Source organism: Sinohyriopsis cumingii, unplaced genomic scaffold (assembly GCF_028554795.1).
Source record: "Sinohyriopsis cumingii isolate HCF-2022 unplaced genomic scaffold, ASM2855479v2 utg001908l, whole genome shotgun sequence".
Lineage (NCBI taxonomy): Eukaryota > Metazoa > Mollusca > Bivalvia > Unionida > Unionidae > Sinohyriopsis > Sinohyriopsis cumingii.
The window spans coordinates 235,273-253,092 of NW_028316080.1; the positions used below are offsets into that span (position 1 = coordinate 235,273).

Here is a 17,820-nt window from a genome sequence, read left to right on the forward strand (position 1 = left end):
TGAAATCTTTTGAAAACCATGTCTGGTGTTCAGGTGTGTGTATCTACCTAATACTGCAAACCTTCTTGACAAAGTATTACACATGCTTGGAATACCCAGTCAGAAACACAGGGAGTCAACATTGTTATGTATGTGTCCTTTTAACACTAAGACCCTTTTGACAAAGTATTACTACAAGTATCTGGAATACCCAGTCAGAAGTATAATGAGTCAACATATTATGTATGTATCTACCTAATTTGGCTACTACTACTAATAATAATACTAATATTGATGGTACAACTTTATTTAAAGAGGGCGACACAGTTGCGTGAAACTAAATGTTATCAAGTGCCCTACTAAACGAGATTTCTTGGCCAAATACTTTTGAGCTTGCTTTTTTATATGCATTAGATATTAGCTAGGTGTTTTCATGCCCACTTGAGTCACTTGTTATCATTATTCCACCATCATACCCATTGATGTTAACTGCAAAGAAGGTTGTGGTATCTTCTTGCAGCAATTCAAGTGTTATAATATGTCCGAATCCATTTTGCTAAATGTGTTTACATGTCTTTTTACAGATTGAAATTGATTTATTGGATGTCTTAAATGTAGACTTAGAGATAATAGCATTAAGTGCTGTTGTACAGGACTTAAGACAGGAGCTTGGAATACAGGAGAAAATAACATTGGACAATGTAGACTCTCTGAAAGTGGAATATAAACGACTTATAGAATTAATAACAAAAAGGTCTAAGGAAGCCGGGATCAAGGAGGTCCATGCTCAAAGAGATGTCAAGTCTATCGTGAATGAGACAGACACTGGGGTACAGCAGCAGAAGAAACAACAGGATACGCTTGCAACTGGAGCCTCACATGAAGTAACATTTGGCATGGATGTGGACAGTGTCCAGAGTTTTGGTACAGACTTACCAGAGTGTGAAATAGATATACCGATAGAAAGGGGAAACAAATCTAACAAGAAAAGGAAAACTTCTGGAAAAGAGATATCAGACATTGGCATACCAGGTAAGAGGATAGAACTTTGAATAAGTAGTGTGATAGTTTGATAACATGCTGAACAGAATCTCATTTTCAGGATGTCTGTCTGTGATAACCCAATAAACTGTCATCATTTTCACATGCTATATGCCTTGAATTTAAGATGTACTTTTTGTAGCCATAAGGGCTAGTAGATTTTGGTAAGAAATTTTGTAATCATGCTTAACCTTCTTTGATGTTTCCTATAAATGCCTAACGGTGACAACTGCAACTCAACTGTACACATACTTGGCCATCAGACCAGTGAAAAAAGTCCAACACAAAACTTACTAGCCCTAGGCAAGGGAATTGCTGCAGATTTTGAGACCAGTGCTGCTGAAATTGTAGAAGAACAAAGTACTGGATGTAGGACTTTTGCATATTTAACAATATTATCTTGATCTAGAGAAAAATCAGTGCATTTAGATTATCTTTTGTGTCTCTAGTCATAACAAACAATCCACATTTTTCAGAAGTATCAAAGTACCTGGTCAGCCCAGAAAGTACAGTTTTAGCATATGTGATATTGTTATCAGCGTCAAATGAAACATAAATAAAATATCAGATCATTACCAAAGCAATATATGAGCTTTGTGCTTGATTGTTGAATGCACAAATCTCTTGCATATTTTGACTACAATAATTTCTGACAGCAGTTTTAAACTGCTGTGTACTTCAGAAGGGACTGCTTTCTGTAGCTGCTTAATATCACTTGCCATATACTTGAAGAGCTGATGGAATGGTTTGTTGTCTGTTATCCATCTGTCTTCTTTCCATCCATCCATTAGCACAAGTTTATTATATCTACTCTTCCTAAACTACTTGGAGGATTGCCTTGAAACCTTACCCACAGTACATTCCATGGTCAAGTTGGTCCTAAATGAAAATGGTGTTGCTTGGAAATCCAATATGACCATCACACTGGTCATTTTAAAAATCTATCGCTACTCATGAATGGATGGTCATATCAACATGGTTGTTTCACTGAAAGACTTCTTTTGATGTCTAGTTGTTGCTATATGAAAATGGTGCTGATCTCACATCAAGTATAACTGCCACAGCACCTATCTTAAAAATCTTGTTATTGCTACTACTCGTGCATGCCCCTTTTGGATGGTCGTGTAAACATGGAATTTTCACTGAAAGACTTCATATGATGCTTTGTTGATCCCAAATGAAAACGTTACTAACCTAACTTCCAATATGGCCACCATTGCAGCCATCTTAAAAATCTTGTAATTGTTACTCCCAATAAATGGGTGCCCATATTAACATGGGGTTGAAAGACTTCTTATGATGTCTTCAAGATTCCAATCTAAAATCCAACTTGGCTGTATGATAGCTGTCTTAAAACTCGTGCTATAATAACTTTGAAAAGAAAGTACTATTCACCTGAATTTCCAATATGGCCACCATTGCAACCATCTTGAAAATCATGTTATTGTTAGACTACTGAGTGGGTGCTCATATCAACATGGGGTATCAACTAGAAGACTTGTTATGATGCCCAATTGGTCCTGAATGAAAATGGTGCCAGTCATACATCCAATATGGCTGCCATGATGACTGTATTTACAATCTTGCTGTCGCTTTTGAATGGATGATCATTATGATGGATTTTTAACAATAGACTTTTAATGATAGATGTATCAAATTCGTCCTAAATAAAAAAGCTGTCAAGCTGACACGTGCACATATTAAAATATTGGTTTGGTTTTTTACGGCATTGTGGTACATGTAGGGCAGTTAATACAGAGGATGACATTAAATAACTTTAAATCAGCTGAGTGGATTAGTAAGCTATACAGAATTGTCACTCATGATTTGAAAGTTAGCGAGAAATGCCTGAGTGTCATCTAAGTTCAGAATTATCACAAAACAACATACTAGAGCTGGGTGCCATGATAAATATTATGCCTCAGTAATTGTTAAAATAAAGGGATATATGTATGTACCATACTATACTGCAATGACAATAGGGACCAACAATTTAATTTTGTAGTTCTCAAAAAGATTGAAAAATATTCTTGCTATGATTAATAGAGAAACAAACACACTTATATTATTTGTTTCCGGAACAAAATAAATCATCTTGAGATAAAAGACAATCGCATTCCTCCTCCCCCTGGTAGTTAAATGGCCAGTGCTTTATAGTAGCTGCATTTGCTATCTGTATGTTAACTGTTGTAGAAGTGGTCCTCTAAACACTGTAACTAAAGTAGGATGATTACACCTACACTGACAAAGACATTATGCTGACAATAGCAAGTATCCACCAATCATTAATATTTCAAGGAAGGTTGTTAAAGAATTCAAATTGGTTATGTGCTGATGATAGAGGAACACATTGTCTTGTGTGAGAGCAACATGCAGCATGCACTGAAATATAATCTATCAGCTTCCCATTACTTTAGGTTACTAAGGATTAGGAACAGTCTGCCCTGATAAGACACCAACTTAAGATTATCATGTTATTGCTATGCAAAACAAATAAAAACGCCAAATGGAGATAGCATGTTTTTTGTGGACAGTTCCTCTTATTTGATTGCCATGTGAATGGATGTTTTCTTTGTATATTACTAGGCATCTCTCTGCTGCCAATAACAGAACAAATGTTGAAAATGTAGAAAAAAGACCAATCATTGCATATGCAGCAAATCAAACTTGAAAACAAATGAGGTGGTTAAGAGAGTCTGTCAAAGAAAGATTAAAAAGCATTACAGTGTTATGCATTTATGCATCATCTTTTGAATTTGATATAATCGTGTAAGTCGTTTGAGACTATGACATTTATTTTCTGTTGTGTAATTCAATGGTTACTAACGTCTTAAAAGTAAATTTATACTTTGTAGTAAAATTCATTCACAAGGTTACCCAAAGATGAAATAAAGAACTGAATGAGGTCAAGATGACCTATTTATTGTAGGTTGCATAAACAAGAGTGGGAATTGAAAGTACTGTTGACCAAATATGCACACTCTAGCATTTGATTGGTTCATTGAGATTTGATGGTCAGAATGGGACTGTTTTTATTTATGACTGTTTTAATTATTTTCAAATAATAAGAGGTAATTGTTCAAAATTGTTCTGATTCAGAGATAAAAGGACAATATATAATGAAGAAATTTATTATTTCAGTTATACACAGCATATGTAAGAGTTGTTGAGAGAAGAACTTGTGATTCATTGGTAATATATGCATTGGTTATAGCGGAGTGAAAGATCAGTGATTAAAACAGTCAGATCTGTGGAATTATGTGATTATTAGTCAAGGATTAGAATATCTAATTGGATGATTTTGAAACTTTCCAGGACTTCACTGATAGTCTACATCCATGCGATTACACTGAAGCAAAAACATTTGTATTAAATAATTCTATTGAATTTATTTGTGTTACTATGGTAGCACATAAGCACTGTACAAGTTATGTTCGGATTACCTTAGAACAGATGCCGGATTAGTGAGAACTTGATATAAGACATTAAGATCATAGGATTACATACTAGGAATTGATGCACTGAAAGTTTTTTAATTATTTCACTTTGTTTAAAAAAAAATTATTTTTTTAAAAATACTTTTTATTTTGGAAACTTGAATATTCATTAGGTTATCTTGTTCCTGTTACTTAAGTTTAAATCCCTAGATGTAACAATGGCACCAAAGATGAAAAATAAGTCTACTTGACTGCAGCCTACAATAAACCTTGCACTAGCTGTAGTTGGTCCTAAGTGAATATGATGATAGTCTGACTGTCCAGATTTTGTACAATGTAGCAGCTACTTGTTCTAAATGGATATCCATATCACCAGTTACAAATTAAAAAACTTTTCATTCCTTCATTAAAATGAAACTGGTCTAACCTCAAAACAGCTGCCTTGATGTCCCTCCAAAAAATCTGTATATATGACTACTTCTCCTGAACGGTGTTTTCACTAAAAGTCTATTATAGAAATATTGAACTATTTATGATTCAAAATATTGTCACCGTATGGCAATCATCAGCGTAAGGCTGAGCGTATCTTTTGTTAGAAAATAACTGGGGGAAACAGGAATGAAGCAATTGATTTTCCTTACCAAATTATGTAGCTTTTAGTTCACTTATATTCATTACCTATTAAGGGCTAATTTTCACATATAGGTAATTTATACATGACAGGACAGGAGAAGGATTAGATATTTTACTTATGAAGTGTACTTCACATAATAGTGCAAGTGAGCCATTCATTCACTACATGTCTAGATCACTTATAAGTGACATGCATGTGAATTAGGCATTTGAATTATAAATTATGATTCAGTTAAAACTGAAACGTGAGTCATTTATTTACTAAACATTGATGCTAAATTTAATGACTTTGAGCTAACAATTTTCATTGCCGTGCAATATTCCCATCTCCAACATTATTCTAGTTTTAATCAATTCTTGAGTCAAACTGGTACTACAGCTTCCTTATCTACTAGAGTTGTAAAAAAAAATATTTGTTGTTTGACTTTAGAACCCAGTCGAAGCAAATATTACACATAAAATGCTGAAATAAGTGAATATTTGTTGCTGATGTTAATGTATTCTTGATGCAGATGCATGTAAAACTAATATGTATTTGAAATGGTTTTAGATATTTGCAACCCATAATCCTTTCTTTGGGTAATTACACTATTCTATGACCTGGTAGGAGGCTCTTTTGGCCAACTTTTTCCACCCAGGAAAAAACACAGATCACTGATAAAGCTTGGAAATAAAATAGTGGCTAGTAATGAACCCTGTGGAACACTATTACACAGGTTGATCTTTGGATAGTGCTCTGTTCACAGTGACTTTTGGTATATCCCACTTGTTAGGATCAAAACCATTTTATAGATGTTTCTGCTCAGCAATAAATATTGAGTTTATCAAGAAGTTGAACAACATTTGTGTGAGGGGTGTGGTGGTGGGAGTAGTTATTTTCACATTATCTCATAATTACAGTGTATGTCAGAGTCACTATCCAGCACAGACTTGTTCATTTTGACAGAATTATTTGCAAAACAAGCCATCTACATGGTATCAGTGATATCCTATCCTTAGGTCTAACAGTTTTAATATTGTGAATGGTGTAATTAAAGCTTTCTCTTAAATTTTTAAGCATTTCCCTAATGACTCAAGGATACACCTTGACACTGTTATTGTATACTGTAATATTTAATAGACTTAACAAGTAGAGCTTTGGAACTTTATTTCTCTTAGCCTTAAAATTTATCAGAACCTGAAAAGTTGCTTCACATCTCTATGCCATAGCTAATAGTCTGCTTCCATAGGTAGTTACATAAGTACAAATAAAATAAATGTCATTTCAAAGAATCTGAATTCTGTCTTTTTAAGGAAAACTACATCGAAATGTTCTGACTCAGTGTCTGCCAAATCTGATGAGTGATCTTGATGTTAAGCCTGTTTGCTTGTACATACAGCAGAAAGGACTTATAGACGATGTGACAATGCGTGACATTTTGGTAAGAATTTGTAATTCTTTAAGTACTGTATGAAAATATATAGAGGATCTTTTCAAATGATTCTGTGATTGGTTTAAGAGGGATATACAACCTGTTACTTGTAGCAAGCACAGTTCATGCATTTTTTTATTATTCTGCATGCTTCACGGTAGGGATGGAGAGAACGGAGATGATTGAAAAAATAATCATCCACTATCTCTCTGCACATCGAGATGAAGGTGCCATGGTGTATCACAGATAATACCAAGCTTCTGATGACCACAGCTTATGATGACCACAGCTTCTGATGACCACTTTCATGTGGTCTTAATTAAATGGGCATGGTTTACTTTTTATGCTCTTGTGCAGTTCAGAGACAGAGGCATGCACTGATTTATATACAGTGTTATCTCTTTCAGGAGCGATTTCTTGGCTTTTGGATACTGAAAACAATGTGATCATTAGTGATTATGCACATTTGCTAGATCATACGAAAATAATTTATGATACATAATGCCAAATCAAATTTCAGATAATACTAGCATAAAGATGATGCTTCATGAACTTTATTGTTTTCCTTTGCTGTGTTATCAGAATCTACAGATTCGTGTCTTTATTTCCCTTGCAGTTCATGTGATTTACTTTCAAATGAATGACAATGGTATTTTAGTGAAAAGAACAGTAAATGCTGAACAAGTTGATAACAAATCTCATTCACACCAGACTCCTGACTGAAGTGAAATGAATCACACAAGTTCTGATAGTTATCTACTTCATGAGTTCTCATTAAAATAATGTACGATTTCTACTGACATCCAGCTAAGCATTATAGACGAGTAGTTTAAGCTTTAGTCCATGAACCCACCCACCCAACCCCCAATTTATTGCTAGACACTAACTCGTCATGTACCATTTTGGAAAAATAAAGACAATAACAAAGATAAGTTCATCCTCATACTGAAATTCCGTATTTTGTGAAGAAAAGAAGATACATTTGTGCACTTAATAAAATATCTGTGTGCATGGGCAAGGCACTACATAAATGTATATTAGTTTTAGTTATATGAAAGAGAAAGAGCATTATTACTATTTTATACATTTATTTTAATTTAAACTGTACAAAGTTTTATTCATTATTTAAAGTAGCAGTAACTTTTTTCATGAACAGCCACAAAATGTCATCTTAGATACCTGTAAGTTAACACTGACACTTTTTGATGATACATATTTATGTGTATAGTAATAACCTAACACAACATAAAGCATAAACATGGTTAATTTTTCTTGCCATTAACACAGTTTGTATCATATTTGTACATTTTTCTTCTCATTGTCATTCATTCCTTGTATCACTCAGATCACCTTAGTACAGATTATTTGTTAATTAGGAGAGATAGAGAGAGAGCTCAAAATAAGATTAAAGTTTAAAATTCACAATGGTCCTGCTCCAAACTACTTACAAAGATGTCAGTCACCTTTTCATTTACAATGAGACCTACAACACTCCATCATTGGGTTACAATCACTAGAAATATCTTGTCTCAAAATGAATCCTGCCTTTCATATTTTCACTGTGGAACACATCAACTGACATAAGTAACCCATCTGTACAAAATCTCATCTTTAATGAGAGGCAGCCATATTTACCTCTCAGATATGTAATTTTCTAAGATCAAAGTCAAATTCTATGATTGTAATGTTGTTAGTGTGAAAATTATGATACTTTTTCACTCATTACAAGTCAAATATGAAGATTATTTGTCTAATAAAATCAAGTAATTCACTGTCTAGTATAAAATAAAAGTCTTTATTAGGGAGAGACCATTTAATTTTGTAAGCAGTTTGCTTGGGGTTAATGCTTGAAAATAATTGTCTTGCTTTGATTTGTAAAAAATACATTATTCCAGTCTTTATTTTTCTTGAAACAAATTTATTTTGTAACAAAGGAAGACAAAGCTATCCCAGTATGAATGCCACACAGATTAAATGGTCAGTCCCGTACAGTAAACATGCAGTTAGTATTGAACTAGTAATGTATAGTAACTAGTAATGTATAGTAACTAGTGATGTATAGTAACTAGTCATTTATAGTAACTAGTGATGAATAGTAACTACTAATGTATAGTAACTAGTGATGTATATTCAGCCACATGACTTCCATTACTGCTTGAATATTAAGCACTTGGTTCACATTTCAGTGTAAATTAAATGAATTCTGGGAGGGTGTGTTTTTTAAACAATAGGGGTTGTCATTTGGAATTCAACTGTCTTTATCACAAACAATTACTTTTTCTTGGTAATGATAGATGTGCCTCTATTCAAGTCACTGCACAAGTTTGTTTAGATTTCTTTGAATAATTTTTTTTACTACAATCGAAGTCAATCAGCCTTTTCTAAATATGCATATATTGAATATACATGTTTTTTTAAATTATACTTTTTATTGTCTGAATATATAATCAAAATAAATGTAGCAGAATGTTGCTTACAGTACCACACGTTTGGTTTTAGGGCAGGAATTTGTAACGTACACGTACAATGAGACATGCATAGAGTCAGAGTATTGGATGTTTATTTTTGCACGTAAATTTAACCCTGAAAATGGTAAAAGAATATTCAATCTCCTATTTAATTGAATACTAGTTATGTCACAATGATCTGCCCTGTAATTATACAATATTTTATTGTCATTTCTGAAGGAGAAAGACCATACTGCAGATAGATAAGCAAAGATATTTTCTGAATATGAAGATACATACAACAGTGAACATAGAACATCATTACAGTGAGCAAATTCAAGAAATGAATATATAGATAAATAAGCAGACAAAGAAATGTTTCTTCTTTCAGATATACCAGTATTCAGTTATTTATTGCATCCCTGTACATACTGGAAATAGTTATACTAAATTAATTTATTCAAAACTTAGACAATAAATCATTGTAATGAACTAGTTTAATTATTTTCATCAGAAGTCTTCATATGATGTATTGTTTGTCCAGAATGTAAATTGTGTCGATCAATATGGTCACTATGCTGCCCATCTTGATTAAACATGTCAACAGGTACCAGGATACCAGCCAATTCATAATTAGCTGGGTAATAGAATTAGATATAGGGTACCTATTTAGTCCATGTAAAAAAAAAAAACACAAACATATACACACACACAGACAAAAAAGCCATGTCTCCAAGTTGAAAGATTATATCTGGCGACATCGTCAGCAAGCAAGACGCAGAATAACAAATACAGTTTGAATCTCGTGTTGTGTGACTTGTAGACTTCAGCTACTGATCTTGTATTTTTTTGACGTGCGCGACTATGTGGCTATGTACGTCAAACATTTTCCTCAATTTCTATTTATAGTAACTGTACATGACATCCCAAGGAAACAGACGTGTTTCTTGAATTTGAAAGCGTGTGCCACATAGTCATTATAGTTTGATGCACACTTAAGTAGCAGACCAGTCTATATTAAAAAAACATCTCGACAAATGCAAATATTACGTGAAACGGGCTTATCGATGTGACTCGTGGATATTATACGACTAAAAAATGTTAGCGTAGAGGGATTTTTTAAAACTGAAGAGCATGTTGCATCAGGTAAAGGACAAATCAATAGTGCTTTACAAATTTTGAAAGAGGAATTCAACATTGATGTAATATAGCATTCAGAATTTTGGACTTTATGACCTTTCAGCAAAAGTTAAACATGTAATGTAGATTAGTTAAAGTAAATGTTATGTATAAAATTAATCATTTTGTTTTGAGTCTGTATTCTTATACTAATCCATATGAACTCAGACGATTTGTGACAAGAATTGTAATTAACTACAGATCCAGGTAAGTAGCAAAATTAAATGTACATTTTCGATACAAATTTCTGTTATTATGGCATGTAATATAAAGCTCACCCTTTTTATTGCACTTTTTTTGCCACCCGTATTAGTAATAATTACGTTCATACATGTCAATCCCCTGAGAGGTATTAATGTAATTATTTATAAGTTCCATTTAATTGGATACCTTTGAGACTTTTTCTAAAATATTGACATCTGTAATCTTGATGAAATTGTTATCATTACTCCTCCTGAATGGATGATCATATCACAAATTTCTAATGATGTCTAGTTGGTCTTAATGGTGCCATTCAGATATTCAGGATGCCTGTCACGGTAGCCATTTTAAAAATCTTAGGACAATTTATTCTGAATGAATGGTGATTTTAATAGCAGCAATAGCTTACCCATAGCTATTGTTAAGCTTTCTTTTTTGTGCCAAAAACAATGCACCGTCCCTATGATGAAATTCCTTGTGTAACTCGCCTTGTCCATGGTATGTAATGTACAACACAAGCAAAAAATGTGTTTCTTTTTTCACTGATTTAAAAAATTAGGGTAGGTATATAGGGTGGGAATTTTTTTTTTCTCTCTCTTTTTTGGGGACCGATTTTTCAGGGCTTTAAATGTTGCCAGAAGAGATCTTTCAAACTACAGTAGTATTAAATGTGAACTGTTTGTCTGAAAAGGGAATCACACTTGCTTTATTTGAGTAAATTTAATTGGAATTGATTGCCCCTCAGGGTACATCAACACAATAAGAGGTCACTGCATGATTGTCTTCTCCAACAACACATGGTTGCATACATTGGGATAAAAGGAGGCACATGTGCTACTTCTCTTTATAAGGAGATTTAGAACCTCCTTCACTGGACAGCCTTGGAAGGAATTAACATCCAAGGTCACACATTCCTATCAACAACAAAAAATTTTGGTGGACAGTCTGTCAAGGAAATAAAGATGACTCTCACAGAGTGGTCTCTACACGCATCTTTTGCAGATTCCCAGTTCCAACGCTGGACTGTGTTGTTGAATTGTTTACTACTGTCTGAACAACAAGTTCCCCACTGATGTTGCTACAGTACCTGACCAGAGGGCCTGGGCATTGAATGCTTTCAGCCTGAGGTTGGATTGTTTGTACACTTACACCTTCCCACCCTTCAGTTCTTAAAAATGTAAGGAATTCCACTGCTTTCTCATTTTGATAGCACCTCTCTGGCATCAGTGATCATGGTTTATTTATCTTCTGCTGGACCATCTTAGATCAGTACCCCAGAGAAGCATGCTTCTACACAATAGCACACAGATTCTCCACCTTTCTGGTTGACTTCTCTCAAATAATCTGTCTGCAAAAGGAAGTTTTTTAGCAAAGTTGCCAAGTGTATCATTTCCTGTCAGTTCAGAAGAATTTCTGCAAGATCTTTAATGCCAAAATTTAGTTCTTTTTGTGATTAGTGTAAGAAAGAACATGTAAATCCTAGGTGACCTCTACAAGTGCAGTGACTGATTTTCTTCTCTTCCTCTTTGAATAGGAACAATGCTCAGTTTCTTCTATAGCTATAGGGTATCTTTATCTGATACTCATACATTTTTAAAAGGCCCAGCCATTAGGATGGACTTAAACTTAGCAGATCTGATCAAGTATTTTGAACTGCACCAATGCTGAAATGGCTTTTTCCTTGTGTCTTGTAGTCCCTTAATACCCCCCACAAGCCTCTGGGTGAAGCTTCCTTTGAGAACATTAGCTTCAAAACTTTTCTCGCTTTCCTTAGCATCTGTGAGACAAAGGAGAAAGCTTCATAACCCTGTCGACAGAGCAAGACTGGATAAGGTTGAGTGGAAATGGTTGGTTCCTCTCCTTTGACGATCATTTTCTTAACAAAACTCCAGCTTTCATCGATTGCTCCATTCCAAAATGCGATCTCCTAGTAACAGTCACATATGTGCAATGGTGGTCAGGATAGACTTTTTTCTCATATGGGCTTTGTTTTTATTTGGCAGCCTTTAAAATAGAAGAAAGGGTAGGAAGCATCTTTTCTTCCCCATAAAGGGCTCAACCGATATTTCAGTTTCCACCATTTCAAGGTGTAGTGCAGTCAAGAGAGCTTATCTTTCTTATATGAATAGGAACCTTTCATTTAAGAAACTTAAATCCCATGAAGTTCAAACCTCGTGTGCCTGTCTAACTGGTTCATCTCTGGGGGATATAATGAAAGTTGATTTTGGCAATGTCACACAACCTAATTTCAGTTGTTAGCTTCCCCAAAGCAAAGGCATATGTCTCTTTGGACCCATTGTTACTAGTTCAAAAAGTGGCCCTTGTGGACACTATCAAGTAGTCTTCTATTCTACAATTAAGGTGAGAATTATATGTTTATGGTTTGGTTTTTTTTTTTTGTTGTGTTCCTGGTGTGCAATCATTGGCCTCCCACAAAACTAACAAAATTGACTGTATAAAACTAACACGTATGTATTATTGATATTAAATTGTAGGGTATTTTATAGGTCAGACCAATTTTATTGATGTAATACATAATGGATATGGCCAGATTCCCTTCATCCACCATACACTGATGTTCAGCTGGTTTAGGCAGTGTCCTGACAAGAATGCTAGGACAATGTGCATGGGGGTTGAGCCAGAGGTGTCCTAGTATTCTAGAATCATCTGGTTCAACCAGGGTGAGTGAATTCACACAATGCAGTCCAGGTATTTTCTGCCCATAAAGAGCCATCTATGTGATTGCTACAGGTAAGTATTGCATCAATAAAATTAGTTTAACCACCATGCTCAAACCCCTGCCCCAACTACTTTTCCAGGCATCATTGAGTATTGTAGGCATAACATGGCTGTAGAACCTAATTATTTGATAGAAATACCATGACAAATTCCTTGATGAATTTTGGATTTTGAAGTGCTTCTGTTAAAAATTTCACCAAAATGACTTAAAGTTCAAGTCAAGACATCAGACAATAATTGTTAATCAGATTCTAGACTTAAATTTAAGGGCAGATTAAGTTTTGTTATTTAAAACATTGACTTTTTTTCCCTAGTTGTACTTTAAAATTACTAATAGAAAAACATTTAACAGTGTTCCTTTTTATGATTCTACAGGAGGAAAGAGTAACATCTGATAAGACCATGAGGCTTATACAGCGGATTCAACAAGGAAGTCAGGATACATATGAAAAGTTTAAAGAATGTCTGGTCCAGGCCAAACAGAAAGACTTAAAAGAAATGCTAGAGGAAGAGGAGGCAAGGCTTGCCATAGACCAGGGCAAAGGTTGGTTTTCAGCTAGCCTGGCCATAAAACCAGTTTATGTCTCTGTGCCAATCATCTGTCATCCATCTTGCATTTATCAATAATCGCAATTTTGAATTTCATAAAAACCACTTCCTATATTTCATTAAGCCTATCATAAGTGTTTTGTCTAGTGTTTTAAGACACAGCAGTACAGTTTTTTTCAGTGCCAATGTAATTTGAACAAAACGGCTTGCTGAAGGACATGTAGTTGACATGGACTGATGATGTGGTACAGTTGAAACCATTACAGTTGTGAATGGACTGATGATGTGGTACAGTTGAAACCATTACAGTTGTGAATGGACTGATGATGTGGTACAGTTGAAACCATTACAGTTGTGAGTGGACTGATGATGTGGTACAGTTGAAACCATTACAGTTGTGAATGGACTGATGATGTGGTGCAGTTGAAACCATTACAGTTGTGAGTGGACTGATGATGTGGTACAGTTGAAACCATTACAGTTGTGAGTGGACTGATGATGTGGTACAGTTGAAACCATTACAGTTGTGAATGGACTGATGATGTGGTACAGTTGAAACCATTACAGTTGTGAGTGGACTGATGATGTGGTACAGTTGAAACCATTACAGTTGTGAGTGGACTGATGATGTGGTACAGTTGAAACCATTACAGTTGTGAGTGGACTGATGATGTGGTACAGTTGAAACCATTACAGTTGTAAGTCCGGAAATGATAACCATTGAGCCACAGTGACTCATGCCTTCATTAGTCTCCTCATACAATTTGCAGGACAGAGAGGGATTTCAGTTTCTTTTGCAAATGGTGTCAGTTCACCTTTAAAAATGTCTTCCATTGCTAAAATTAGGGAAATGTTTATCTGACATTTCATAGACTTTGACTACATTGAAAAGGCATCCTGTTACAAATGGCTTTCTTATTTGTACAAAGTTGATCCACAATTAAGTATTGCCTTAATAATAGGTAGATAACACCCTTTACTTCCCTTTCTTGAAGCTATCTTCAGGTCTTCTAGAGTATCCTGCCTTTAATATCATATGGAGCCTTAAAGGCAATTAGTAGATTATAGGCATGTAAAAACGTTAATTGATTTTTTAACACAATAAATATCAGCACTCAATGTTTTAATAAATTTCTCGCTAATCTGTTAACTAAAGTTGTTTCTCTTTTCATAGCAAAACTGTATTTCCTGTATTAAGATAAACAGACAGTAAAAGTTTCTTTGAGACATCTCCATGTAATACAGCACGTTCTGTTAATATAAAATAAATTCAAATTGACAACCATACAAAATATAAAACATACAATGAAGACAAAACGAGCAAACAATACAGTAATCCTAGACTGTATGTATAAATCAAATACATTTTGAAATTACTCTTAGTTTTAATTTTGTATGAATGATTGGTAATTTCTATCCTGTGACAAACTCGGATATCAAATACAGCCTTAAGATGACTGATGCCAAACTTGGAAGCTTGGTGGGCATTTTCCTATAGATACCCAGAGTCTGAATCAAGGCAAGGAAAGAAAGGTGTTTCATATTGCGCTGGTTTCAAAATTAGTGTAGGTATGTAGATGAGATTGTTTAGGGTTTTTATATATATATTATTAAGATTAGCATCTATAATGTACTAAGCGCTACATTCAGAGAGTTGGGCAAAACTGGCTCAAAATTAGATGCACTACCATACTTACCGCATATGTTGGGACACCGTATTTGTTGGGACACCATAAATTAATTTTAAAAGTAATTTTTTTGTGCGCTGTATGTTCTGGGGCACATCGTTTTTTTTGAGTCGTAAGTTGTGGGACACCTTTTAAATCATTCGAAAATTACATGTCGGAAATTGCAATCCAACTGAAATTTTATTTTTTAAATATAAAACTGTACTTGAGATAAAACTCTTTAATCCAATGCAGCAGCATCTCATCAACACAACCCTTCTCCTGCACACGTACGGTCTATTATTTTGGTACATGAATACTTTTTTAACTTTCTCATACCGTGAAAAATTGTTGGAGGCAACACACCACCTGAAGTGGAAACTGCAAGAACAAAAGGAAGATTTTTTTCAAATCTGCACTAGTCTTGCTAATTCTCACACTTTTGATTCCCATCTTATCGTCAGTCCATCCAGGAATGCGATCCAAGTACACCAGAGTTTCATCCATGTTAATGATCATATTGTCAGCTAAATGATCTGTTTCTCTTCTGGCCATCACGAATTCATCACGTGATTTTATTTTCTCCAAATCTTCTGGATGATGCTGGGTCATCGATGTTCGCGCACGAAGTAATGTATTGTGCAACTTTAAAAACTCTTCCATTGTTTTACTTTATTGTCAAACTTTTTGTGAATACTGTTGAAAAGGAACCAAAGTTAGCTTCCATATCTAGGCCGTCTTTGTATATTCAAAGCTAAAAAAATAAATCGGCACACTTAAAAGAATCCAGTAGTCAGCATCTGAGGTCAGCTTGCTTTGCAATAAAATAACCTTTGTATTGATATCCTTTAAAAAAAAAATATCGGCTTCCGAGTCCAAAGTCGGCATCCACCGTCTGCTTGCATTGTAATAGAAATAACCTTTGTCTTTGATGTCCTGTCGGCAAGTTCAAAGAAGTTTACTGCTGGCTGCCAGTTGTGTTTATTTACCAAAAGGGCTTACATGTGCTTGGCATCTTTAGTAATAATTAATACAAAGGTGCACTGATGTCTGCGGGTAAATATTAATGATACTTATGTAACCCACGCTGGTGAAAAGATTGTCATTTGCACTCAAGTGAATGTGTTTTAAAATAATGATTTTTATTTACGAGATACTGGCATACAGTATAGTTCTCTTTTGCCCTTAACGAATTCATCACATGATTTTATTTTCTCCAAATATTCTGGGTGACGCTGGGTCATCGACATCTGTGCACAAAGCACTATATTGTGTCACTTTAAAATTTGTTCCATTGTTTAAATTTATTTTCAAAATTCCCGTGAATACAGTTGAAAAGGAACCCAAGTATGCTTCCATATCTCGACCGTCTTTGTATATTCAAAAAAACAAAACAAAAAAAAAATCGGCTCACTTCACAGAATCCATAGTCAACTTCCGATGTCGGCTTGCTTTGCAATAAAATAACCTTTGTGTTGATATCCTTTACAAAATAAGGTAACCGGGGTCGGCTTCTGAGATCGCCTGCTTTGTAATAAAAATAACCTTTTGTCTTTGATGTCCTGTCGGTAGGTTCAAAGAAGGAGTAAACTGCTTGCTGCCAGTCGTGTTTATTCACCACCAGGGCTTATGTGTGCTTGTTATAGTAAGGATAATTATGTAACCCTAGCCGGTGAAAAGACTGTCATTTGTACTCCAGTGAATGTGTTTTCAAATGATTATTTTTTTTGCGAGATATTGTCATACAGTAGACCTGGATATAATTCAGTCTTGATTATTTTGAACCCAACACCGTGTCATGCGTGACTGGCTTCTTCAAGATATCAGTTGACTATTCCCCTCTTGTATGCGATTTTGTTGGCTCCAGTTTTCAGTCGGATAACATGTTCAAACCTTTGAGCACAACCACACACAATTGTTTCTCAGTGTTCATGTCAATAAACAACATGGTGTGTGGTATCGGACATAATTGATACACGCTACAGTATGGAAGCTTATGCTACTTACACGGATTTCGTGCAAATGTTTTATTCTTTAATGTTCACGTTGAAAAAAAGGAATAAATGATAACAACACAAGGTTAGTTTCTTTCTTTTTATTGTCAATTAAGCGTTTTATTCATCTATTTTATTGCGACGTGCAGTTGGGGGGGGGGGGAGAGCACAAATGCAGTACCAATTTATTTCGTTCTTAAGTCTTGGGACATATAACCAAAGTGAAAAAAATGTTTCACTGTAAGTTCTGGGACAGGGAAAAAAATAATTATTTTATCGTGTCCCAACATATGCGGTAAATACGGTAGTTAATTTTGGGATTTTTTTCAAAATTATTACTATAATTTATTTTATTTTATTTTAATCCTGTGAGAAAAAGGTGCCAGGGTCGGCATCAAAAAACAGGCATGGTCGGCTAACTGGACACATATTTGTTTTTGTCCTCAACAGAATTTAAGCATCTATATTAATAGATTTTACTTTTTATAAGGGGAAAAGAATACCTATAAAACTATCATATTTATTTCAGACTAAGTAGCTTT

At 34.6% G+C, this 17,820-nt stretch overlaps 1 protein-coding gene across 1 annotated transcript in view; it reads left to right on the forward strand.

Moving 5' to 3' along the window:
- The first annotated feature begins 847 nt into the window (after positions 1-847).
- LOC149771374 (uncharacterized) overlaps positions 848-17,820 on the forward strand; it is a 30,500-nt gene continuing 13,527 nt past the window's right edge. The window contains exons 1-3 of the mRNA XM_089948540.1: positions 848-1,011; positions 6,384-6,511; positions 13,444-13,612. Of these exons, the coding sequence (XP_089804666.1) occupies positions 876-1,011; positions 6,384-6,511; positions 13,444-13,612 (433 nt within the window). The 5' untranslated portion in view covers positions 848-875. The remainder of the gene's footprint in view (positions 1,012-6,383; positions 6,512-13,443; positions 13,613-17,820) is intronic.